This window comes from Mustela putorius, unplaced genomic scaffold (genome assembly GCF_011764305.1).
Source record: "Mustela putorius furo isolate JIRA1106 unplaced genomic scaffold, ASM1176430v1.1 tig00003836_pilon_pilon_pilon, whole genome shotgun sequence".
Taxonomy (NCBI): Eukaryota; Metazoa; Chordata; class Mammalia; order Carnivora; family Mustelidae; genus Mustela; species Mustela putorius.
In genome coordinates this window covers 26,731,146-26,759,119 of record NW_025421989.1, presented here as the reverse complement: position 1 = coordinate 26,759,119, position 27,974 = coordinate 26,731,146, and the positions used below count along the sequence as shown (strand labels likewise).

Here is a 27,974-nt window from a genome sequence, read left to right as displayed (position 1 = left end):
ATTAAAAAATAAACAAAACGCAGCATATATAATGTTTGTCTTACTCCTGAGGAAAGGAAACTTTTAAAAGAACATTTCTGCCTTTAAAAATGCTTTTGTGAACAGTTATCACTTTGCCTAATTCTACCTTCCAAAGGTAGACCAAGGGAATGATGAAAGTGAGTCACACATGCAGCTATTTCTGTAGTTTATGAGCACGTGGTGATGGTCGCATCCCTCCTCCTTCCTTCCTGGTTTTGGAGCCACCACATCATTGGCTCAAGAATGGCTAAGGCTGCCTGTCAGCTAAACTCCTGCCTCCCTTCTCTCTCTGCAGCCATTGCCATTTACCCTGAACACTGCCCCCCCAGGTAATCATTCTCAAATACTTTTATAGTATGTCATGTCTGCTGTGGTGAGAAGAATGGTATACATGTGGTGTGTGTGGAGGGGGAGTTCTCTTTGGCTATGGGGATCAAATAATATGTACAAATGAATTTCTATCCTGTCTATGTGATTTCTCTCTCTGTTCATCCTGTAATGCTGTGAACATCGAGAAGGTAGAAGTTTGTTGGCTTTTCACCACTGTGGGCCTAGATGCTGATATATGAAATATTAGTGGGAGGAAGGAAAAGGCAGGAAGGAAGGTAAGATAGGAGGAAGGAAGGAAGGAAAAGAAGAAGAAGAAAGGAAGCGACGGACTAACGTAAGGGCTGGAACTACATCTTTCTTATATTATATGTGTTCTTGTAGCTCCTAGCAATGTCTTGGAAGTACAATAGGCACGTAAGTGCCTGTTTGTGTGATGAATCAATATGCAGAACATTTTTGCACTGTGACAGAATAAAAAGTAACTAGGAAAAACATGACACTTCTCTTCTTACCTCCAACCTAGTACGTCTGAAGTGAATGCTTTGATTTTAAAAAGTAATTTTAAGGCTAGAGTAAACCAGAGGGTCAGACAAGGCGAGAAAGCATCACGTGTTACCCGAGTTTGGAATTGCTTAAGGCGGTCTGACAAATGGGATTTTGCTCAGTTTCCTCCAGAGTAATCCACCGTAGGCCCGGCATTTTTAAAGATTAGATTTCGAAATAAAGGCTTGCACCTGGGAATGTACTGAGGCAGGAGAGCATATCCCTTCTCTCCACTGTTCAGGTGCATAAGGGGTGAGAATTTTCGAATGAGATATGAAAGCAAAGACAACAAACCCTGCAGGATAATAGTCTCTGAGGACCTTAATAACAGCCATTTTTAAAGCACAGCCTGTGGACTCCTAAATCCATAGCTGCCCATTTAAGATGCATTGCGGTGCAGTGGACCTGAAAACACACTCCTTATCTCCCTAGAGCAACCGGGCTCCAAGCCAAACGGCAGTCCTCAAATTAACTCTTGTTTCTCTTGGGATGACCACCCCGCTGCTTTTACAAGGACTGCAATGGCCACATATCCACATACGGAATAGGGGGAAACTGTCACACCCTCTGTAGGTCTCTATTCAACTGCATTTCCTGAGTGAGTTAGGAAGGTCTGGTGGTTAGATTAGAGTCCTTATAAGGTCAAGATTGTAGGTCCAGCTCCTTTATGTGGGTGCTACTCAAAAAAATCCATTAGAAAGGATAATTCTGTTTTGTTTTGCTAGTTTTAATGTCCAATCCATACCAGACTGATACTTTTGTAACATGCAATAAAAATGAATTACTTTTAAAACTACAAAAACCAGACGCAAAATGCAACCTCGTGCCTTTTATTTTTAGATTGCTGTAAACGTTTGTAAGGATTTACTCTCAATTTCTGTTCTCATAATGGAATAGAGGTGGGGTGTGTGTGTGTGTGTGTGTGTATGTGTGTGTGCACCCAAACCTCAAGTATTCAGAGTGCATGTTTCGCAAGTCATTTTGAATAGCCAAGCTAAGGTAGTTTTACTTTTGTGTGTGTATTTCGTTTGTTGAATTTCTTTAAAACATCAACGCCTTTTCAGGATAACTATGTTGGATAAATTCATTTAAAGAGTTTTATATATACTATTTCCTTCTTAAATAGTTTACTGAGTATAAACCTGCTTTCTCTGCTGAATTTACAATCTTCATCACTAACAGTAATGATTTTGTTTCACATGCCTAGTGAGGTGATACATTCAAGGGCTAGTATGTAGGGGTGGAAGTGCACACTGGGAAACCCAGGTCAACTCTATGTGCTGGCACCTCCTTCCACACCTTTCTGGTTTCTTTTGTGTATCACCCCTTGCCACATGCAGTGGAGCCTTGATGATACCTTCTCTCCTGTTTTGAATCTTCTGTTTCTGAACTTTTAAGTTCTTGGAAATCAGATCACCACTCTTTTTTTTTTTTTTCCTACCAAGTATATTTGAATTAGGTGAGAGTTATCAGTAAAGAGGAACTAATGGCCTTACCTTTATTTGCCTACTAATTGCTTTCAGAAAAGATTAGAGATTGTGTGTCTGTAATGAATTTTATAGGGAGATGTGGTCACTTATGTTTGTTCTTCCTGCAGCTTTTTGTTCATTTTCTTGCTGACATCTTGGTTGTATTCATGATAGGGAGGTCATTGTTTGCTGAGTTCTTTTTTTAGACAAGTAATTCCATGTACATAGGAAAGAAAATATTTGGATACTGGTACCCAGGCTGTTTTGGAATACTATCATAACCATTTGTTTGGAAAATAAAAAGAGGAGTGTTGCCCTAACTGACTCTCGACATCTCTCTTCTTTATCTTGGTTTTAGTAAAACTTTTATTAGTTTTCATATTCTTCCCCAGTTGTCTTATTACTTAGGGACCCAGTGGGATTATTCTACTTGTTGAATGAGAGAGTAGAAATATAATAATCCATGATCCTGTGTTTGTCGTACTTCTTGTAAACTTTTATTCTCAGTGCCTTCCTGAAAGAAGGTCTGCATCCTGCTTAGTTTAAGGACCTCAGTTACATTCCATCTGTTGCTTCCTAACACACATCATGTGTTCCAATCAGGCTGTGTTGTTCATTGTTCTGCTTCTAAACTTCTTTTTTTTTTTTTAAAGATTTTATCCATTTATTTGACAGAGAGAAATCACAAGTAGGCAGAGAGGCAGGCGGAGAGAGAGAGGAGGAAGCAGGCTCCCTGCTGAGCAGAGAGCCCGATGCGGGACTCGATCCCAGGACCCTGAGATCATGACCTGAGCCGAAGGCAGCGGCTTAACCACTGAGCCACCCAGGCGCCCCATTGTTCTGCTTCTAAACCAAATTTGCTCCCATCTTCTGCCATTCTTACACACTTCTTCACAGTGGGAACGCTCTCTTCGGTCACTCTCTCTCTCGGTCTTATCCATCCTTCAAGACTCAAACCGAGTCGCATTAGTTCATGAAGTCTATCACTTGATTTCCACCCTGATTCTCTCAGAAGAGCAATCCTTATATTAGCTATTGCATATTAAAGGCTTGTTGTGTTCTGGACACGGTTCAAAGTATTTCACAAAAATTATTCATGCAACCCAGCTGTGAATTACTATTTAATATTTAGTGAAGCCAAAGAGTTTTCAAACTTAAGCAGCTCGTAAGGGAAAGAGAAGGGACAGACTCAAACCATGATTCCTTAATGGCACTTCACCATTGCTTTTCCCTGGAGACTAAGAAAGGGCACTTAAGACAGGAGAAGACTAGACTCTTGGACAAGAAGGGGGTGTGAGATTTGAAAAAGTTCTCCAGGAAATGAGATTCTTCCTACTCCTAAAACCGCTGGGCTGTGGACATGCCACTTGCCTTACCACTGAATTTCTTGATATCACCTTGGAGATTTTCTCTCCAAGTACACAGAACTTGAAGCTCTATAGTTCCTGGTGGGGGGAGGCAAAAAATTACAGATTTTACTGGCACCCATTTTCTCAATTATCTTACGTTCTCTCTTGTTCAGTTGAGTATGTCTCTGTCCACTGCTTCAGATGTGTTTAACAGTCTCATGTTATTAAGACCATACAGAGACTCTTGAGGTATGGAAAACATAACTCTGCATTGGCTGATGGCAGAACTAGATTGGCTGAAACTGAGGTAGGAGTGTGACTACCAGGAAGAATTCACTGGGATTTTTTAAATTTTTTTAAAGATTTTATGTATTCATTTGACAGAGATATAGAGAGAGAGCATGAGCAGCGAGAGAGGCAAAGGGGGAGGGAGAAGCAGACTCCCCAGTGAGCAGGGAGCCCAATGCGGGGGGCTAGATTCCAGGACCCTCAGACCATGACCTGAGCTGAAGGCAGACACTTAACAGACTGAGCCACCTGGGTGCTCCTATTGGGAAAATTTTAAAATGAATAGAGGGGAAAAAAAAAAAACTCAGAGGCAACATAGCCTAGTGGTTAACAACAACAGTCCCTAGAGTTCCAACAGTCTGGGTTTGAAATCTGGCTGCATGGTTTATTAGCCATGTGACCTTGGGCATTTTTACTTAAACTTCTCTGAAATTTCACTCTTGTGTATGTAAAATGCAAATACTAATTATGTCTACCCGAGAAAGTTCCTGAGAGGCCTCAGCAGCTCACGAACATCCAGTGCTCTGGCCAGCGTCTGGTGTAGCATAAGTCTTATACACATTGTCGTGGCCGCTGCACTTGTTTTTATGGTTATATAACAAATACCTTTCCCCCTGTTCATTTATTATTGTACTTTTTAAAGAATACAATTACAAAAAGAAGAGAAACATTAGATAGGCTGCCTTGGATGTGGTGACTCTAGCTTTGAGTGATTTTTTTTTTTTTTTTAGTTATGTCAGAAGTAAAATAAAACTACCTAAAAATGCCTGCAAAAGTTCCTTTTTGTCTGGGTGGGCTATGGTCTGAGAATTCTCTTTACTAAACCCCCCTTGCTTTTCTGTGGCCATCTTAAGCTAAATGCGATCATGGTAGTTTTATGCGGGTATGAGTGTTCCTTCCTACCTGTCCTGTCAATGTCTCCTCCTACCAAAAACTCATGCTGCCCACTTGTATTGAGAAATCTCCACTACAGCATGGCAGCTTCCTTAAAAAACAAACAAACAAACAACAAAAAAAAAAATGCCTTCGGCTGCTCACCGACACTCCACTCCATTCTAGAGCAGGCTACCTGAGTCCCATAGCTTGACAGATTCCCTACCAGCCTATTGTCCCCAAAGAACATGGGCGAGCTACATTGATACTGATGTGTCAAGTCAGTACTTGGTGTAATGTTCACATGGCTCTTGTAGACAAAGGAACACATTGCTGAAGGGAGAATTTCTGTTCTGGCAGTAAGGATATTTTTTAGTCAGGAGACCTCAGAAACTTCCAGGTTTTGCTCACAGATGGTCCCAGATGCACAATAATCAAATAAGAAGTGAAAAGGGTAGTCAGGATCCCGTTTTTCATGCAGAATAAATCAATCCATGTGGGTCAATTTCCAATCAAAATCAGTAATGCTGACTTTCTGGGTGTTTTTCCCTCAATAGCTGTTTATTCCTCTCTTGTCAGGAGTAGTCTTGTTCAGCTTAGGCAACTTCTGTCTCTTCTAGCCAGTGCTCATAGCAAATGGGGCAATGGGAACAGCCCAAGATCTTCTAGAGTCAACATAACTCAAGTTCTATTACTTACGAGATAGGTGACTTTAGGTGAGTCAGTTAAACAACTGTCTACCTCAGTGCTCTCATATGAAAAACAGAGAAAACATGTACTTCATGGCACCAAGAGGAAGAATAAAGAGGCACATTTGTGTTTTATACCTTTTACTGTTCATGTCATTTGTCACTCTCAGCCAGCACCATGACCCAGAGAAGGAATATTGAGCTATGAGTTACCTTTTGGCTAATGCCAAGACTTGACTTCAACCACTCTGAACTTCCAAGGGGTGGGGGGGGTAGTTTTTATGCCAACACATATGAGGTGTGGCAGGAAATTACCATCAATATTTAGGTGGTAATATGAATTAAATAAAAAGCACGTGCTAGATTTTAGGAAGTATAAAGACTGAGCTGTCTCTTGCATACCTCTCATTTTCTCCCAGCTGAGACTAGACAGATAATCAGTCCTCAGTAAATACTGGTTTACCGATTTTCTATTTACTTCTTTGTGGATGACACAACAGTAATGTTTCTGTGTGGTATAATGAAAATGGTAAAGATAAAAATTAACAAATTAATGAATCAACTTCCTATTTAAGCTTGGGAAGACCTCTCATTTTTTCAAGGAGGTATCGATGACTTCCTGATATACATAATCTTGAGGAACCATTGATAGAGCCTGGGTCTCAGTCTCAATGCAGCATATAAAAATTCAGGTGAACTCCCATTTGTATTTATGTTAATGAAGAAAGTTTGTTGTATTAATCACAATATATCTTATTTTCTTGAGCAACTAAAGGTTTGGTTTCAATGCCCTAAGTGTATCCTCTGAGGCAAAGTTTTCAATCAAGTACTATAAGAAGAAAAGTAAAGTAAAAAGAGAAAAGTGGGGGAATTATGTAGATAACTTGTATCTATTTGCTTTGGAGTCCTGATTTATTCAGATAAATTAACCTCACTTTTCTCCTTTTCTGAGGAAGTGGCAAATTCGGGAGGGCAGTTTGTGCCGTGTAGGTATGCACACCTAGAAGAGAAATATGTTTGTTTTATCAGACTCCATTTGGCAAGACGCCCAGTGCTAGTTTTCCAACACATGAACTCGTTTCAAAATCAGGCTATTTCCTTCTAGAAGGAGCCTGTTTGTGATGGGATAGAGGTAGAGGTTACTGGTCTGTTAGAGTATTTCCCTTCTTTCATCATTGGATGTCCTTCGATCTGTTTTCCCCCTCGTGGCTTCCCATCACAGAGAATGGGACAAGATTCTCTTTAGGGTTCCATCCATGATACTTCGGCTGCCAAAAAGAGTGATGGGAAACATTCATCGTCCATCTACCTGACCTGTGCAACATTCTGAATCTAAGAGTCAGAGACTGAAAATGCAGGCCAGTCCTTCAGAATTGCTAACATGTTATTGCGGCCACTGCCCCCTTGCCTCAGAAGAGTAATTTAATTCTATTTTAGAAAGAGGGAACGGAAAAAAATAAAAGTTCCTAGTTACACAGATCAATCCAATTGTTCGGAGCTTCAGAATGAATTTTTCAACTTGTTGAACAGAAGCATACAAATCTCTAAAAGCAAGTCAGATAATGTACAAAGCCTCCATTCATTGTGTAGGCAGAAAGGAATGCTGGTCCCCGGCAGCTCTCTAAGGAATGTTCCTTTGGCTTTGAGTGTTCTGTTGGGAACAAGGAGGGAAACACATATATAAAATGAATTTATAATGTCCCTGGCTTATAATGGCAAAATGATAAGAAAAGTTGGCTGTTTAATATAAACTGTCAGTTGCATATTCCAGGCCTCCTCTCTTTGAGGTCCCTCCCACACCCACGGGCCTGGCCACCGGTTAGCGAGGAGTACAAAGTGGCTGTTTATTATTATTGACTGGTGAAGCCTGTGCTCTGAAATTCATTCTGTCAACAGAATGTAAGCAAAGTTGGCATTTTAAAGCAGGACTCTTTCAGTCGCTGGTTTTTCTCAGGATTGCTATGCAACAGGATCAGTGCTGTAGTCCCCGGTTCAAGCTGAAAATGTTACACAGGAAGACATACCATGTAAAGGTCAGATTCTTCTACTGTGATAATTTTCTTGTTCTGTGTATATACAAATGAGGTGGAATGTGTAATCTCTTACAGTAACTCTTATCAAGGTCCTATGGACTTTCTACCTGTCAAGCCTAAAAATACGATGGTATTTTAAATGGAAAATCTTACTAATGAATGTATGATGCTGTAATAAATGTGTGATGCTATAATGCCAAGGTGAACTTGATGTGTATTGTCAAGAAGATGCTCTCCTATGATAGAATCCCATTAATGTGCTGGAGCTGTGGACCGAGCACAACCTTGTTTATTAGTCTCTCCATGCTTTTATGGTCTGAGTCAACTCTACAGATTACTTAGATGCATGGAAAATATGACTTAACCCGTAGTGTAATGAAATGATTGGCCCTGGGATGCACTTCATCACGGAATGTTATTTCATATCACTTCCAGAAAACATCATCTTTTGTCTGTGGACCCGTCAGTGTAACTTACAAAATTCATAAAGTTGCAGGTGCATCATGTTCCAATTCATATCATTGAGGAACAAATTTATTAGACCTAATAAGTTGTCCACTGCCAATCTACATAATAACATGAAGAGATAATGAACCAAGGAGAGTGAGTTGGAGGTGCATCTTCTTGTTAGGTGGCCTAATTGAAACGTCTTTTGAATAGGCAGCTTATTTTTTACAGTTCTCCAGACTCACATTTAGCCAATCTCTTCTGTTTGGTAATTCTTCCCGTGTTCTTCTTCCTGCTGTCTCATAGGACCTCCAAGGAGAAATCGAAGCTCACACAGATATCTATCACAACCTGGATGAAAATGGCCAAAAAGTCCTGAGATCCCTGGAAGGTTCTGATGACGCAGCCCTGTTGCAAAGACGTTTGGACAACATGAACTTCAAGTGGAGTGAGCTTCGGAAAAAGTCTCTCAACATTAGGTAGGAAAAGATCGGGGACGAAAAAGCCAGAAATGAATTAAAATGGGAAGATTTCTTTCCCTTTCGTAGCTCAAGCAGCTAATATCTCATATGTTTATGTAAATCACCCAATTTCACAATGATTCATTTTATTTTGAATAAATGAATCATTCATTTGCTTGGTATGGAGATGATACTTGAGGGTTCAGATTAGATTAAAATGGCAGTGTTTTATAACCATGGGAGAGATGCATATTAAGGCATTAGAGTGAATTTAAATGAGGAACACAGCTATCCTAATTTGATAGAGTTCTCTCTTGGCTTACCACAGGATTATACAGAAAGTGATAAAATCAATATATATTTATCATGGAATTCTTTTTTTGGCATTATTCTAAATGCATAACAGAGGACATTCCTTAAATACCCTGATGCCTTGTAACTTTCGAGGAGACCTCTCCATAGCTCCTGCAGCTAGGGAGAGGTTATAGAAACATCTGGTCTTTAGCTCCCTCTCAGATTTTGTTACGGCGTCCTCTGGAAACTAAGCCTTTGGTTGTTCTCTACTCTCCTCTCTTGTATAGTTGCCCCTTTCTTTTTATCACCTTTTTCCTGAGAAGCTAGTGAATACAGCTCAGCGTTGTTATAAGGAGTGCAGAGTAAAACTCTTGCTACACCCATTATGAATTGGTTCAGTGGGGGGTCAAAGAGCAGAAATAGTTAAGTGAAATGCCCAGTGTCACGTAAATGACATGGGAAGTTCAGAGAGTGGAGGTCAGGTCTCCTGCTTTCTAATCAGTCGCTTGTCCTAATTCACATGTCTTCATAAAAATGTGTTGTGCTTTGTTCTGTGTCTAGGAGAGGGGTCAGACTGGAGGGTTGGTAGAAGAGAGTGAATAAGCATCGCGGTGGTTACGAGGGAGCGCACTAAACCCTGAGAGGTGGTACTACCTCTAGGTTGTAAGATTACAGAATGGAGATTTCTTTTTCTTCCTTACTGTTCTTCTGAATTGGCCAGGCTTTTGACATACAGCATATTTACTTCAATAATGAGGGAAAGTACCACTGAAATTTCGTAATACAAAAGCACTCTAGTAAATACCTGTATTAATGTGAAATAATAAGAATGATAGCAACTAATGCACGGTGCATCACCAATCGTTACATGCCATGGACACTTTATATTTCTTGACCCACTTAATGCTCTCAGCAGCCCTACATGTTAGGCCCTGTTTTTATTCTGTCTTTATATTTAAAGAAAGTGAGGTGCAGAGGGGCTAAATAATTTTTGTCTAAGGTCATTTAGTTAGTAAGTTACAGGTCCAAGACTGAATACAGGGGGTCCGGCTCCACGCTCTGAGCTTTTAACCATCATATTATCCTGTAGAGTATAAAGCAGAAAGAAAAAGGTAGGACTCACCTTACTTTGACACATAAATACATACTACATGAAAGGATGGAAAAGAGAAACAGATATTTCTAGGAGAAGGAAAGGATTTTTTCTTTTATTACCTATAAGCTTTTACCCCCAAGTTTGCATCCCAGCTTCCAACACACTCATTTTTATCTCTCTGTTTGGTCCATGATGTTGTATCAGTGTGTTTAGGGTGCACTGGGGACAACAGAGGGCAGTGGCATTTTCAAAGGCAGCGAGACTCCATTCGCTTCCCATGGCTTAAACTCGAAGAGAGGTCAGTGAGCGTAATGACAAAGGCCACTTTCATAACCTCTGTCATTAAAAAGGAATGAGATGTGTGAAATGGGAAAGATATTGGCAGATAAATTAAAAAAGAAGAAAGTTATTCTTTTTTGCAGGGAAGAGAGAAGAAAGCTGCTCTAACTGTTCTGCACATCACTCAGTGCCTATCCTCTCCTTCATGTGAACTTGATGAAATGAAAGAGCAATCGAAAGCGGCAAACAGCGTGTCAGCCAAAATATGGGCTCTTCGTTCTCAGCAATTTCCCATATGCCAGGCCCTGCAGTTTAATTCTTGCTGTCATTAATCAAGTAGAAAACAGTTACCTTGGCTTATCTAAGGTGCTGCAAATTCCAGAATTTAAATACTCCAATCAATGGTTTCGGCTTCTATGTAGACCTTTCTCATATTACACTTTGCCTTTTAAGGACTAGCTTGCAAATTTAAAAAAAAAGAAAAGAAATAATTCTTCACATCAGACGGCTTCAGTCCCTTTCCTGACATATCATTGAAGGAAGGGTATCGGTCAGTCCAGATCGAATGGCATATTTCAGCCAAAAGCAGCCCAGTACAGGTAACAATTTAGGATGGTCAGGGACGCCTGGGTGGCTCAGTTGGTTAACCAGTTGCCTTCGGCTCAGGTCATGATCCCAGCGTCCTGGGATCGAGTCCCACATCGGGCTCCTTGCTCGGCAGGGAGCCCGCTTCTCCCTCTGCCTCTGCCTGCCACTCTGTCTGCCTGTGCTTGCTTTCTCCCCCTCTCTCTCTGATAAATAAATAAAATCTTTAAATTAAGCGGCTGCCTTCAGCTCAGGTCATGATCCCAGCGTCCTGGGATCGAGTCCCACATCAGGCTCCTTGCTCCGCAGGGAGCTTGCTTCTCCCTCTGACTCTTCCTTCCACTCTGTCTGCCTGTGCTCGCTCTCATTCACTCTCTCTCTGACAAATAAATAAATAAAAATCTAAAAAAAAAAAAAAAAAAAGGGACACCTGGGTGGCTCAGTTGGTTAGGATGGTGATGAGGCAGGAGAACTGGACCCTGGCAGAGTCAGACACAGAACCATTCATGATGCTTAGAAGCTGGCTTTATGAGTCTAGTCAGTTCCTCCATCAGCATTATTTTATGGTGAAAAGTCACCACAACTAAAAACTAGTTGCAAAGATAGCACAGAGAAACTGCCCGGTGTTTGCCCAAGCTATAACATTTCATCCTATAAAAGATGTAGGTTGGTTCATTATCTTAAAAGGGATTCGGAAGCCATTTTTCTATCTCAAAGTATAGAGACATCAGTATTTAATTACACAGGTGTCCATTTTTTCAAGTTTTTATTGCAATTCCAGGTAGTTAACGGGACAGTGTAATATTAGGTTCAGATGCAACATTTAGTGATTCAACACTTCCATCCATCACCTGGCACTCATCATAAGTGCCCTCCTGCATCCCCATCACCTCCTTGGAATCCAAATGATTTTGCAGTATCCCTTTGCATTCCCTTGGCTCATAAGAGGTATCCTTGTGTTTCCGGTTCCAAGTCCAGATTATGTTGCTTTCCTTCCATTTATTTTTTTCTGCCCTATGTCTTTTCTCTGCCTATGATTATGATTCTTACGTAAGTCTCCATCATGTCTTTTTATGTTGATAGATTTGTCTCTGTTTCTTTATGCATTGATATCATCCATATCACATTTACAAAAGTATTCTTCCTTGGACATTTCTAGCACATTTTTCCCTTGCTGAAAAACTTCAGTCTTGTTGGTGCCCATATTTTACTTGTTCATTCATTTATTTTTCTCATTCCACAAATATTTACTAAGTCTTTACTATGTACTTGGCACTCTTCTAGGCACTGAGGATGCAACTGAGCAAAACTGGCAAGAGAAAAATCATGGCTTTCATGAAATTTATGTGTAGTCACCAGAATCTAGTGGCTTGTGGCTCATCTACTCTCCACCTGCTAAGACCCTGATAATCCCTTTTCTTTCCTGTTCTTCCCTTACCTCCCCGTTCCTTCCTCACCAAGCAGCAATCTAATTATTCCCCAGCATGGATTCTCTGAGCCAAAAAGATTCTGCTTTTTAACCCCCTTGCTGCTCTCCACCAGTTTTCTCACTTGCCCATAGGAGTACATACGTTTGCTGGTCCTCGCCCTTGGACTGCCATCCTTCCTTTCATCCTCCACCTTTTCATCCAAATCCCTCTCTGAATATCTCCCTCTCTGACGGTTCCTTCACTTTGAGGTCTTCCCTGTACTATTATCATTTACACCGGATGGCACGTTTCTTTTAAGTATTCACGGTTGTTTCAGGGGGTTGTGCTTGCTGCCTTTAGCTAAATTAGACAAAGAAAAAAAACGCCAAGCTCTACTATTTGAGGGGAATACTTTGGGAAGGATAGGTATTAACCCTTCTCTAAATATTTGGTAAGATTCACCTGTGCAACCATCTGGTCCAGGACTTTAGTCTGTTGGGGGTTTTTTGATGACCGATTCAATTTCATTGCTAGGTATCTGCTCACATTTTCTATTTCTTCTTGATTCAGTCTCAGAGGGCTGTATGTTTCTAGGAATTCATTCATTTCTTCTAGGTTGTCCCATTTGTTGGCATATAATTTGTATAGTAATGTTTTATAACCAATCCTTTGTATTTCTGTAATGTCCATAGTAACTCCTCTTTCATTTCTGATTTTATTCAAGTTTTCTTCCTTCTTGTGTGATCATGGTATTTCTCCTGCCAGGCAAATAGTGACTCCTCCTTCTCTTTGTGCTTGATGACTCTGACTCAAGAGTTCATATTTTGTTTATCCTCTCAAAAAACCAGCTCTTAGTCTCATTGATGTTTTGTATTGTTTTTAAGTCTCTGGTTTCATTTATTTCCACTCTGATCTTTATTATTTCCTACCTTCTACTGACTTTGGACTTTGTTCTACTTCCTTTAGGTGTAAGATTTAATTATTTATTTGAGATTGTGCTTTTCGAGGCAGGCCTTTATCATTATAACCTTCCCTCTTAGAACTGCTTTTGCTGCATCCTAAAGTTTTTGGACCACTGTGTTTTCATTTTCATTTGCCTTCAGGTCTTTCTTGGCTTCCTCTTTGACTTTTTCATCAATCTATTGGTTTTTCAGTGACATGTTGTTCAGCCTGCATGTGTTTGTGTTTCTTGCAGTTGTTTTCTTATGATTGATTTCTAGTTTCATCTTGCTGTGGTCGGAAAAGATGTTTGATATGATTTCAGTCTTCTGAAATTTTTGAAACTTGTTTTTGTGGGTTATCACATGATCTATCCTGGAGAGTCTTCCATGTACACTTGAAGAGAATGTGTATTCTGCTGTTTTGGGCTAGAATGTTCTGTATGTATCTGTTAAGGCCATCTGGTCTAATGTGTCATTCAAAGCCAGTTTCCTTACTGACTTTCTGTCTGGCTAATTTATCCAAGCTCTAAATGAGTCAGTGAGGTAGAGTAGAAGGAATCTTGGACTGGCATTTGGGCGACCTACTTTCTCGTCTGGCTCCATTACTAACTGCCTAGCATATAATCTTGAGCATATAACTGCTTCAGAGTTAAGCATAGACATGGGCAGTCTCTTCAATTTCCCTAGAAATTCTACCAACCTATTATTTTTAATTGTGCTGTTACTTTTACGAATCTAGGCAAATTTTGAAACTTTCTGCATTGGTTTCCTAATATTTAAATGGCACTGATGAAGTTCAAAGGTAGGGTGTAAGAAAAAGTAGATAAGATGTCTTGGAGAGAAAAGAATCCTTTAATTGAAATTGTATAGTACCATCTCATAATTTAGTTCAAGGAAAGTATATGCCATCTGCTCCATGTGCATTATGTCCAAGAGGTATAAGAAGAAATAAATACTCAGTGAGAGTTGAATGCCACCAAACAAAGCAAAACACTAACTGTTTTAGGTGTGAGAAAAATAAAGTAAAAGATGTTTACTTGCATGCATACATACACTCATGAGCAAATTCACACACACACACACACACACACACACAGTTATTGATGACATTATCCAACATCAGAATTGTGATCAGCCAAAGAAAAAATGTTTCTCTTTCTAAAAGATTCCATTTCTACAACCTTGTGTTTTAATTTTGGAAAATATTAACAATTTGGGAAGCAGTCTAGTGAATTTTTTCCATAAGAAATATGCATGCAGATTTTAATTCAATCTGTCACCAGATTATATTTTCCAGATTATTATATATACTATTAGCCGTGAGAAGCACATACATTGTCAACAACAATTTCAGAAAGATTTATATTCTGTGAGGTTTTCATATTTGGGAGAAAAACTTTTGAATGCTATATGCCAATATTCACTTTTATGGGATTCTGAATGTTAATTTGAGAGGCATGAGTACCAACATGATACAGTCCACAACAGAAATACAACTCTTAGAGAGTAATCGGTATTAGAAGTTAAAATATCTTAAAGGTTTTTCTATGATAGACAATAAACAAAGAGCAAAAGGAAGCACAGTCTTTCTAGTTTAAGGAAGAAAAAATGCAACTTAGACATTGGCTATTTCTGACCTCCTTTCTCTTACTCTTGGAATGTTAATTATGTTTGAAAGTTAGAGTTCACGGCCCAGCTGGACAAAAAAAAAAAAAAAAGTTTACTTCTCTTTGAGTTTAATTCTCTCTCTTTATTTAAATCCCCCAAAGCTCCCATTTTATGTCTATGATTCCTTATTACTTCTGCATTCTTACCTTCTCTTTCTATATGCTCAAGTGCTATCTCATTACACAGGGGTACCCAAGATATACAGGAGGACATCATTAGTTCTACCAAAGGAGTCAAAGTGAAAAAAGAATTCAGTTTAACACATCTTGCTTTAAGAATACATGCCTTTCAGGGGCTCCTGGGTTGGGCCACTGCCTTTGGCTCGGGTCATGGTTCCGGGGTCCTACGATTGGGTCCCGTGTCGGGCTCCTTGCTCAGTGGGGCGCCTGCTTCTCTCTCTGCCTCTCCCTGCCACTCTGCCTGCTTATGCTCTCTCTCTCTGACAAATAAATAAGTAAAATATTTTTAAAAAAAAGAATACATGCCTTTCAGAGTAAAGCTTTATTAAGGATTTCAAACTAGGCATCAACCCAATCATAATTGAAATATCTGTGTCTAGAGAACTAACAATCACTTTAGCAGCTTTTATAATTCTTAGCACCCTGATACCAAAGGGTTCCTTAAAGACAAGCATTGTATCCTGACATATCTAGAAGTTCCGTGTTTTACCTCAGCCTTACAAACTGTAGACATTACCTGCTTATTAAGGATCAACACTTGCTTGTTAAAAGCTAGTAGCCCCTCAGCTCTTGTCTTCATTAATAAAGATTAATAGAAAATGGTTAAGAGCTAAGTATGCCCCTTCAAAACCTCCACATTATTTTCCATTGAGTAGTCAGTAGGGGTAAATAGAGTATATTTGCCAATCACCAGGAAGGCTTTTTGCTCAGGGATCCAAAGCATTTGCTGAAAACCATGAAGGTTAGGATTTCCTCATATAAGAAAAGTCTGCAGCTTCCCTTTCCCATGTCTAAATACAACAGCTCAAGTTACATGCCTCCACACTGTCTTTAAACATTCGTATCCCAGCTCCCATATTTGCAAAACAAGAGGGTTGAACAAAAATCCCTGAGGTTGCTTTCAGCCCTTGGGGTCTATGATAAAACTAGGAGGGAAAAACAAAGAGTCATGGTCATTTAGAAATATTTGTTATAAAATCTTGAAAATAAAAATAGGGTGGCTCCTTCCAACAATTGCTTTAGAAATGTGTCTTGAAGACACTTCACAAGCTTAGCATAGCCAACGAAAATGTTTTCTGAGCTCGTGGTGTTTTACTACGTTTAGATAGCCTTCAAAATCATGTCCTTGACAAATGTCACTCTGCCCTGTGGAGACCGACCAGTAACGTTTAGGGCATACAGGAAATACTTCAAGAAATTCTTTCTTAAAGAACTGTCCTAGAGTTCCCCTGCTGAGTTGTGAGAGTTCTTCTTCCAAGTACAGAAAGTCTGGAGGCAGAACCTTGGAGTCTGTACCTAACACAAGCCGTTTACAGGTTTCTTAGGCCCCTGGAAGTTTGAGAACCAGGGTTTCAGAATGGTTATCTTTATATGTGTGGGTTTCGGTCAGGATCTGTTAACAGGCTGCCGTGTCCTCTCCGGCCCTTACCCAGTATCCCTTGTCCTTTGTGAACCTTCTGCTTACATTCTTGTCACCACTCTCATATGTTAGCAAGGGGGAAAAAAGTCATTTGATACGGAGTTAAGGTGATCAAACATTCCGAAATGTTACCTAGTTCCACATTCTAGGTCCCCGAGAGCCTTTTGTCTCCTGAGGTCCTAGGTCCTTCTTCCATTCCTCTGTTAACTCTCTGGACTGTCCTGCCTCCCTGGCGCTTAACATCATCTCCCTGTCTCCCTCTCTGAAATTTCTCTTAGATCCTTTAGAACTGAATTGCCTGGGTCTCGGAGCCGTGTTTTCCTCCTGCGGATACAAAGGGTTTCATTGACCTGGTAATGATTAGTCGACTCCATTTCACCTTGAGCCAGGCTTGTAGCAGTGCCTTGTGTGAATGAAGCCACAGCCAGACCCCTCACCATGGGAAGGCTGCCTTTCCGCATCTGTATCCTCCTCCAGACCCCTCCACCGGAGAAAGGGAGGTCAAGCATCCATTAGGCTTCTCTACATTCTTCCTTATCTTTCACTCTGTCTACTCCCAAGGCCTAATGGAGACACAGCGGTGCTCAAAAGTTCTTTATTCTTCCATGTACTGCTTTTCCACATCCGGCGTGTGCCTCTCTCCACCTACCTCCCACATGTCCCACTCGATGTCCTCGCTTACCCTTGAGGGGACCACAGTGCAAATTCCAGACCCCCCAGGGAATCCTTGTAACCAGTAGGCATTACATGCCATTAAACTGCTAACATCTTGTATAAATTATTCTCTTTTGGGCTTATCATGGAAGAGCGGTAAGTGAAAGAGAGAGGGAACAGAAGTAGCCAAGAAGGGAACTCTATCCTCTATGCAGTCTGTGCTCTTATAATGAATCTGAAGTATTTAAGGTATTTCCAGATTCCTTTATTAGATAATAACACCCATAGCGTCTTGAATGGCTTAATTCCTCTGATGGAAATGCCTTCTGTTTTTCTGGATATAACGTTTGTATTGATCATAATAGAAAGACGGTTCAGACAATTTGAAATCAAAAGTTTATCAGCTCTAAACCTACCTCTGAGGGCTATAGTAGTTGTAATTTCAGAATTTTTTTGTGCAGAGTCAAGTGTGTACACACAAATACACACACACGAACATTTTATAAAAATAGATTATAGACAGTTTTGGAAGCTGTATTCTCACTTAGCAACAGACAGGGTGATTACTTCCTTATCCCTAAATACATGCTGATGCCATCACAGTGAATAGTGCATAGGATTCGTAGGGTTTGAACACTGCATCACCGTTATATATGTAATTGACTCCCAAGTATAGAATAATTAAGTTGTTTCTACTTTGTGTCAATCATAAGTGATGCTATAAATAACATTTTTTCTACCTACATCTTTGTATGATTTTCCAGTTACTTCCTTAATATAAATTTTTTTTTAACTTAAGCATATGGGTCTTGTATATGCACATTTTGAAGACTTGTAACTATAATGCTTCAGAAAGAAAACAGTCCCTCAGAAACTCTGGAACAATTTAATTCCAATGCATAGGCACTATTTGGCGATGCTGTTTGACTAAGACCAGCAGGAGAATCGTATTTGAAATGTCAGGCTAAGTTACCCCAACAGCAAAGGGAAATGTTATTCTACCTGGATGCTTTACACCTCAATCTTTGCAGCACTAGAGACTATATTGTATTTATGTTATAGGCAGCATTAATTTTTATGAATTAATTCATAATTACTGATAATATGTAAGTAATGCAGCATACTTCTTGATTTACCTTAGGATAGAGCTTTGCTAACACTCCACGTTTCTTCTTTGTTTTCCGGATGATGATTTATTTGGTTAATTTAGCTTCTCATCCTCAAGTGAAATGTGGATTTTATAGCACAGATCATTCATTTGTATATTCTTAAATGGCTCCTACAGATTAACATGTTCTAAATACAGTTGATGGTAGAGCACTCATTCTCCTGCCTAAATTATTCATGTTTGGGGGAGGCTTTCAGGCAAGTGTCTGATTTTACTTTTCCACGTGAGTTGTTGTCTCAGTGCATTTTACACAAAGGAAACAAAGCGGAAAATGTTGGAACTTGGTGAAAACAAATCCCAGGTGCACACGAATAAAGAAGGGTAGAGGAAAAGGAGAAGCATATGGGAAGAAGAGCAGAAAGGAACAGATGCCAGATGGAAGGAGTCAATGGAAAAAGCTGCCTAGAGTGCAGAAATGGAAAAGTCAAAATGTGGGGGGGAGACCTTTCCATTTCTCAAAGCAGGAAGAATTCCAGTACTAGCATGAGTCACTTGAAAACTGAGTGGTTTATATTAGTCACCGGGAGGAGCCATTTTTTTTTTCTACCAGAAACATCAAGAATCATTGACTGCAACACTACAGAAAAGCAATCCATTCCACTGTATGTTTCATGCCAAAAGTCTCAGAATTCTGCAAGAGGAAATACACATAGGGCTAAACGCTGTCTACCCTCAAAATTGCTGTCAAAACGCCCCCATTATATGGCTCATAAAAGCAGAGAGCTAGATTTTTACTGAGGACTGCTAGACGGTTCACTATAGGTTTACCTACTATGGAAAGAACCAAACCAATGTACTTTCAGTGGGATTGTTAGACTCAACAAGCACCCTTCTAGATATTTTGACTTAGTGTCTCCTGCTGCTTTTCAGGTCTCATTTGGAAGCCAGTTCTGACCAATGGAAGCGTCTGCACCTTTCTCTTCAGGAACTTCTGGTATGGCTCCAGCTGAAAGATGATGAGTTATGCCAGCAGGCACCCATCGGAGGCGACTTTCCAGCAGTTCAGAAGCAGAATGATGTACACAGGGTAGGACATTTTTAAGACAGGTGCCTTGCACCAAGTCAACTTTTTTAGGGATGGTTTTGAAATGCGTTTTTGATTGAAATTAGGTTGACTAGAAATCTTCAGTTAGTCCAGGGTCAATTATAAGTAATCCAAACCATTGTTATTTTAAATATCAAAAGTGTCCACGTGAATAATAGCCTCTAAGAATTTGTCCTTCTCTTTTAGCGATTTTTAAAGACATTATGTTATGGAAAATATAAAACATACCAAATCGGAGAGAATCCTATAATGAGGAGCCTTTACCCATCAAGACTTCAACAATTATCAGCTCATAGCTGATCTTACTTCTTCTAGACCACTGCCGGTCCTCTATTATTTTGAAGTAAATATCAGGCATGGATCATTTAATTCATAAATAATTGAGAAAATATCTCAAAAGATAAGGATACATTCCTTCAAAGAGACCACATGGCTACTATAGTGCTTTTTAAGTGTCAATAGTTTTATTCTAACAAATATCCCAGCATTATTCAAGTTTCCACTTTTAACACACATATCTTAAATGTTTTAACATGTTTTTTGTTTAAATGAGAATTGAAATAAGGGTCACACATTGTATTTGGTTAATTTGTCTCTTAAATACATTTTGTAAAAATGTTTATTTTGAAATAAGTATAGATCCACGGTGAGTTGTAAAAATCGTACAGTTTCCATATGCGTTTCATCCAGTTTGCTCTAATGGTTACATCTTATATAAGACCATAAATATTGTTATTTCAACAGACACTGTAAAAAGGTACAGTTACAGCATGGCTCAATTCAGACTATCCACATTTCAAGCACACAGTACCCCATGTGACTCATGGCTGCCATATTGAACAGTACAGTTCAATAGGTTTGATCAGATTCAGATTTGACTTTGGTAAGATTGTTTCATAGATGGTTGTGTATTCTTCCATCATCGGGTGGTGTATAATGTCTTGCTTTCTCTTTAACATGTGTGATTTTGGCAGCTGTTCATGATCAATGACTAGGGGTTACAATATGATAATTGCCTATTTCTATAATTTCATCTTCATTTATTAACCAGAGGACTTAGGTGGAAAAAAAGTCATTCATCTATTATTTGGGCACCCAGTATACAGTGACCAATTGTTCCTCTCTCCTTCTCTCTCTCTCTCTCTCTCTCTCCCTGTTTTGCTCTTTCTTGTATTTCCATTTTCTCTATTGGACTCTGAGTGGGGAAGTCAGAGATTTGGTCTTGCTCATTTCTAAGACCCTCATACCTAGTGAAGTGTCTGGTATACATTGGATACTGATAAGTGTTTTTGAAATGAGAATAAAAGGCACAAGAACAGAAATGAACGGCAAAGCAAGGAAATGAGTAACACACTATAAAAGTTTGATAAAATGGTAGCACTTTTATATGTTCAGCATTTAAAGAAAGATCTCTATGGAGATACAGCCAAAGGTGGCATCTTGAAGGAAGTCAAAGGTTTATATTATTCCAGAGAAGAAGATATAGAAGATTACTCAAAGGGAAGAGACCGTGAGGGAAGATCCAGGAGTCTCTGAAAAAAATTGCCAAGGAAACTGACAGTTTCTTCTTTAGCCATTCCCCTTCATAAAATTCAGAACATTAAATTAGCTCTGTGGTAGGGTGGAATATAATAGTGACATTTTTTAAATGTTCTAACTTTGAATAAATAGTCAAAACACTCTGGTGTATGTGTAGAAGAGCATTCATTGAGACAGAAGGGCATTTTAAATAGAATGCGTTATATGATATAAAGAAATGAGACAGAATTTCTACAAAAGGTGTAATTTTAGTCTAATTCTAGAAGCCAAAGATGAATCATTGAACAAGCACACTGAAAGTCAGGAGAGACTGTAGTCACATTCTTCCATAAGTTAGATTGTGATTGCTACTTTGTTCGTCAGCTGTGAAGATGAGGAATTTGGTCCAAATAATTTTTACAGTCCCTACTAGCCAGCATCTTCTTATAAATAGTCCCTCACTATCCCTGGTTATTGGTTTTTGTCACTTGTTAACAGTGGTAAAACGTTAGTACTTATTCTCAGTCGTTTTACACAGGAATCCCATAACTAGTTACATGCTTTTGGGAGAGGGTGAAGCTAGAGTTACAGCTGACATGCACCGGACTGAAAGGAATTAAGCCCCACTTGGCTAGCGGGCTTGTTCAGATACCCATCTGTTACCCTTCTTTGACTTCTCAGGACTTCCAGCCCATGGATAACTGTTCTATAATTAGTTCCACTACTCCTCTATCTTCGCCTCTCTCCCAATCTAACTTAGATTCAACCATAAAACATTTAATAACTCCCAACACCTTAAGACCTGTGCTTTACCATCCTTTTGTAGCTGCCATCTGCCAAAGCTCAAAGCTTGGAAGATCTAACTACTTTCCCCTGTCCAAACAACAATGGAGCAGACCAGTATAATCACTTTTTCAAGATGACAAGCCAAGGCTTCCTTTGATGAGCCCAATACGTCACTGAGTTAGTTTGCCTCCAAAATGGTTCCTGACTCCATCTACTGTAGTCATCACAATAGTCACAGAAGTCCATTTCTCCTAACCTTTCTGCATGTACTCTTGGCACCCTACAGTGCCGTCTTTACATTTCAGCCAGAGTAATTTACGTAAAAACATACATTGAATTATGTCAATCCCCATCTTAGCCCTATTTAGTGGCTTCTCCATGCCATGGAGAAAAGGCCAAAATCTTCAGCAAGGGCCCCAACCTTCTCTTTTCTCCCTGCTCTTCCTCTTGCCCTCTGGCCAACAGCCATGCCACCTTCTTTTGGTTTGTGCAGTTCTCTGTGTTCTTCCCAGGTGGTGCTTGGAACATGCTGGTCCTCTGTCTGAAGCCCTTTCCACCTACACATACCCCTTTATAATTTCCTGGCTAACATCTGATAAGCTTTTACATCTTGGCTCAGACATCAAGCAAGCTTTTCCCTGCTGCCCACATTTGACCAGATCTTCCTCTACATGTTCTCATACACAGTCTACGTTTCCTTCTGCAGCTTAATATTCTTTGTCACCACACGTCTGTGTAAACACGTGATTCATGTCCATCACCTTCGCTAAACCATGTTCTCCAAGAAGACTTCTTTTGGAGAGAAGGTTGTCATTTTTATACCCAGCCCTTAATAAGGTGCCTAGTACAGGGTGTACACTAACTAGGTAAAGAAACAAAGGAATTAAGGAAGAAAGGGAAGAAGGGAAAGAGGAAGGCAAAAAATCAATCAGTGATCTGATCTTAACCTTGTTGGTTCTTCTCTAGTTTACTGAGACCAAGGGCAGGGAAAGAAAGAAGAGAGAGGGATGTTCCTTCCTCACTGCAGGATTTTTCTGTTTGTTCCCAACTCAGCATCCTTGTGTACTGTGGAGAGCTCCTTTGATGCCCACTGTTTTTACTTGGGGTCTGGCCCAATGTTTGACAAGCTTCTCTTTGTACCCTTAAGAAAACTTCTCGTCACAAAACACTCTTCCTCCCTCAGAGAACATCATCACTCTGAAGTGTTGATGAGAAAACAATTTAGCACCCTGTTTACTCAGAGTTTTGTCATATTTATGCAGTAGCCCTTTTAGAGTTGCAGAGGAATGCCTGTCTAGTTAGTAATGCTCCTGGTGCCTGTTGGCAAGAACAACAAAGGAAAATCCTTGAAACTGGGTCTCTTTATCTGATCTTCTGAACTTCCTTAGGAATAGAGAAAGGAAATATAATCAGTGCAAAACTCTGTCAAAACCTGGTCTTTGGCAGGTTTTGTATTTGTGGACTTGTTTTACGTTGCCGCATTCCTAGTATTATAAATTGTCTTGCTCTTTGTGAGTTTCTGGATTCAAATACTGTTGATGTAGAATGTTTAGTATCAAGATGAGTCATTTGTTATCATAGACTTATTCCACATGTATTTGGTGTGTCACTTTTTTTTCAAATCCCCTGCTATCTATTGTAAATTATTAATGCCCCTGGTCATTACTTTCTGTGGGAATCGAAATCCCATTAGAATGTCAGAAGTCAAAGCTATAGAAAAACGTTTTTCACTTTTCTCTAAATCAGGATGTTTATGAAAGAGGTGACTTATATTTTCTTTGGATATCATTACAGATTAATGATAACATTTTATAGCAAAATATCGTTGTGTCTTATACTCTTAAAGCAAAAATATGTAGTCATTCTCAAGCACTTTGGTGGAGGGGTGTGTGGTTTTCTTATAGGTAAAATTCCAAAACAATCCACACAGGTAGTTAGGGACTGCAGACTCACTCCCCAAAGCAATTTTCACACCCATGGGAGTGGATCTTTGTTCCCCAAACCAGCTGGGCAGCATAACAAGGGCAACTGGCTCTCAGGCCTAATTAATAAAATAATGTTCCATATGCGGTGAAGTGTTATAAATAATTAAAGCTCAAACATGCCTTCGCAAATACAAACGGACCAATTTTTATATCTTTTGCATACATTATTCCAGCTTTTACGGTTCCTCATTATTTGCCTCACCAGACTGACTCGTTTTCAATTAGTGTGCATTATTCTGATCCAGACATATTTTTAAAACTGACTTCCTTTGTTTTACTTGAGCAGTCACTAAAGTGATATTTATTACTTGTCTACGTCTGTGATTAACCTAGAGAGAGTTTTAAAGGAGCAAATCATAGTGGGAAATTTCTAAGGAGAACTGCAATAAACCATGAGCTTATTTAACTCCCTTCATCCGACCCCAAATCCAAATGGAGATTAGGTCTTGATTATAAGAACACTGTAGGTAATGACTTCTTGTTTGCATTTGTACTAATGAAATTGTTTGTCATTAGGCTTTCATCTTTCAATTTAAAAATCTCTGTGATTCCTTCCCTTGAGACCGCTAAGGACACTTTCACAGCTTCCTGAGCTTTTCTGGTTAAGATTGAGATGGAAGTAATCAATACATACATTATTAAAACAGTGGACAGAAAGCCATTATTGCGTGGAAGCTGTTGACAAATGAAAAGGCTTGAATAAAGTAGTTTACTTGTTCATTTGTCAGGTCATATATTATGCACGTTCGATTTCCTCAGAAGTCACCACAAAGTGAGGGAGAGGTTCAGAAATTCAATAAAATTATCCTGGAATCATGCTGTTGATTATACATTTATTTAAGCTAATTCTGTTATCAATGCTGGCCTGCTTCCTTTGGGTGCATTTTAGCATGTGTGTCAGCTTGATGAGTTCCCCGTGTTTTCTTTCCACACAAATAGAATACGTCTTTGGGTGCCTTTTGTGAATGTTAAGATTCAAGTCAGCTCTGTATTTTAAAAAATGTTCCCTAGCACCTCTGAAAAACAACAAATAAAGGTTGTGATAGGGTAATTCATTCGATGACCTGGCCTCTTAGAGTTTCTAAACAAGTTTGGTTCACCTACAAATTCACTTTGAGTTTTATTTCCTCTAAGCTGTCTGCTTCACTATGTTGGAGGAAATGGACAAATTGACATCCTTTTTTTTCTCAACCAAGCCAAAACTTCATTCCTTAAAAAGGTTAAGAAAAGCAACAAACTCAGAGCAAGACTGATAAAGAAAAATACCCCAGAAAATAAAATTGACAGTATCAGGTGGGGATGAGGAAAACATGACTATGGAGCTTACAGATGTTAAGATAATAAAACATCTCAAAAGTAACTTCTCACTAATAAATTTCAAAATTTAAATAAAAAGCACAAATTTTCTAAAAATAAAACATTCAGCTAAATCAAGAAAAAATTAGAAATCTGAGTATTACTTTGGAAATAGACATCTTTTTGATCTATTCTTCATCCCTAATAGAGTAAGCTACTTTTGTGTAAGTTTCATATTTTATGCAGTCATATTTAGGAATGCTGAATAGAAAAGATTTTAAAATTATTTTTAGAACTACATTTCTAGGCATTTGAGGGAGTCTTCTGAAAACTAGCTATATCATCAAAACTTGAGAACAGAGCCATCTAGGATTTTCCACTTTTCTTTAATGAGTATAATAAAATAAAATGTGAATAATTTACAAATTAAGTTCCCTGCCAAAGTCCTCTTTCTAACCACATCAAAACATTGATATCTTGAAAAATATTCTTAAAATAATATTTGTATAGGACTTTGCCTTTACAGGACACTTTTACACATTCATTTAATTTTGAATGAAAACCTCTGATCATTTTCTGTGTATTTCCTTTTTCCCAAAAAATTATTTTAGGAAAAATTGCGCCATAACTCAGACTCCTAGAGTGTATTGATTCTTTCAGCAATTATTTATTGAGGGCCTACCCTATGCTGGGGCTGAGGATACAGAAGTGAAAAAAATGAGACTGCCTACAACAGATCTTCAGATTTTCCTGAGCGAAATATGAAGGAAACCAATAAATTAACATATAAGCTCCTTTCAATTCAGTGCTATAAAGAGAAAATCAACAAAACAGAAATAGAGAAAGAATGAGAGGTAGTGACCTACCCGAGGAGGTTGTTATTCATTTACACAAAGGTCTGAGTGACTGAGCCATGCAAAGACCTTGAGCAAAGAATATTTTAGGCAGAAGGAGCAGCTAATGCAAAAACCCAGATGTAAGAACAGGTTTGGTGTGCTCAAGGAATAACTGGAGGGGCTAATGATACATTGTAGAGAGTGGCAAAAGCCAGATAATTATTGATGTTATCTGCCACAGTTTGGGGTCGCTTTTGGTTTGTGCATGATGAGACACCCCTGGAGGACCATAAGCAGGGATGATGTGATCTGGGTTCATGCATCCTAAAGCTGACTTTGGCTGCTCTATGGAGAATTGACAGTAGGAGGAGCAGAACTGAAAGCAGGGAGAAAGTTGGTAGGGTGTTGAAGTCATTTAGGAAGGAGATGATGATGACTTGGCTTAGAGTGGAAATGACAGACTTTGTGAAAGATCATTTGACCCAAGATCTATTTTGAAGGTATTGCTGATAGAACTTACAATAGATGGGATATGGAATATGAGAGAAAGTGAAGAGTCAAGGATGACTCTGAAGTCTCTGATTTGAACAACTGAGGAAATGATGATGCCATTTATGGACATGGGAAAGACTTTGAAATGATCATGGGTGAGGGCATGTACGTAAAGCAAAACAAGGGTTCCGTTTTTGGATTATATTGATAGAGACAAATGGAATGATTCAGAAATTATTCACCACTTACACTTGACAATCCCAGACTTAGGCTGAGCCTCTTGAGAATGGATATAAATTAATTTGTCACAGGGTCTCCTAATAATCCAGTCATCTATACGCTTGCTTCAGAAGGAATTTCTAAAATTTAGGGTTTAGGTTCAATGACCTAAGACCTAATTCTCTAAGTGACCATGAGAACAGATTGAGTTTTTCCAGTGATTTCTCAAGGTCAGCTGAGAACTTAACAACATTATTGTCAGTAGGAAGTGACTTCCCCAGTGGTTGTTGGAAGCAACCCAGGCCTACGATTGAGAGTCAAACAGCTGTTCAAGATGCTGCGTGGGCACTAAACTATTCCTCCATAGTATCACAGATCTGCAAGCAGGCTGCACTCTGTTCTAGCTCATGCCCTTGATCTCAGAGAACACAACTTTTAGCTTAAAGTAATTCCAAAAAAGCAAATCTGACCAAGGAGTCGGTTAACCACATCTTCCCCGCCAAACACTCAAAAATGTTTTCTCATTGAATACAGTTAGATTTTTAACAATAATTTCAGGCTTGAAATGTATCCATTTATCTTTCAATTTTTCTTGAAATTGATTCAGTCTCACTTATAAATTGCTGTTGTTCATGTTGTTGACTCTCTGAAACAATAGATGTATCTGATGCAACCATCCATTGTCTTTACTGTTAAGTGGACTGGAAATGGATGATGATATAGTCAAACTCTCAAAAGTAATGAGTGGAAGGGTGGTTGTGAGAGGCTGAGGAGAAGATGAAATGGGAACTTTCTGTTCAATATGAAGTGTCAGTTGTGCAGGAGGAGTAAGTTCTAGAAATCTGCTGTACAGCCTAGGGCCTAGAGCTAACACTCGTGTATTGTGCACTTAAAACTCTCTTAAGAAGATGGATCTCATGTTAAGTGCTGTTAGCACAATAAAAAAAAACCAAGATGATTTGACCTTTTCTTTATATCCCATATGCTCAATTTGTATAACCTCTCTAATGCCAGCTATTTCAAATGATTATTAAGGGAATCCTTTGTCTTTTGTTTTGTTGTTGTTGTTCTGTTCTTTCAAATTTCTTTCTTCCACGGATCCCTGTGAATTTACCTTAGATTCTTAGAGGCAAAATTCCTGTGACTCCAGTTAACCACATTTCTGGATCTTGCCCTTTTCTATAGACCCCAGCATCCAATAAATAAAGTATTAGTGATGTGTTTGAGACTCAATAAATATGGTAAGGAATGTCATTACGATGACAGAATATATTCAACTTTCTTATCAGAAATAAAAACACTATAAGAGGCATATAGAAAAAGTAGAAATAATATGGAAACTAGCATGATAATATAGGATGACAAAGCTAAAACACTGACCAATTTGTAGACATGACTGTGTTAATGTCCTTGTCCTGTGCCCACTCAGGAACCATTTGTTGAGTGCATGGCTCCATTGGGATTACTATAAATTGTAGAGTCTGTCTAGTGTTCTCTCATCTCTTAGCTAATGCTTCAGACTAGAGGAAAAACCCCAACCAGTGGTTCAGACTATTGAATTTGTGAATGTGTATGCATAAAAATCTCCTCCAGGGAAGAAA

At 39.1% G+C, this 27,974-nt stretch overlaps 1 protein-coding gene and 1 long non-coding RNA gene across 6 annotated transcripts in view; one reads left to right on the top strand and one right to left on the bottom strand.

Annotated features, from left to right (window-relative positions):
* DMD (dystrophin) overlaps positions 1-27,974 on the top strand; it is a 2,119,021-nt gene that overhangs the window by 1,733,124 nt on the left and 357,923 nt on the right. For 3 of the 5 annotated variants that reach the window (XM_045089435.1, XM_045089434.1, XM_045089436.1), the window contains exons 56-57: positions 8,349-8,521; positions 19,067-19,223. In XM_045089435.1, coding sequence (XP_044945370.1) covers positions 8,349-8,521; positions 19,067-19,223 — 330 coding nt within the window. Of the gene's footprint in view, positions 1-7,510; positions 7,596-8,348; positions 8,522-19,066; positions 19,224-27,974 lie in introns of those variants that run through there. The other 2 variants (XM_045089437.1, XM_045089438.1) reach the window with 2 other exon arrangements.
* Positions 1-27,974, bottom strand: part of LOC123394740 — a 68,946-nt gene that overhangs the window by 30,395 nt on the left and 10,577 nt on the right. The window lies entirely within an intron of this gene.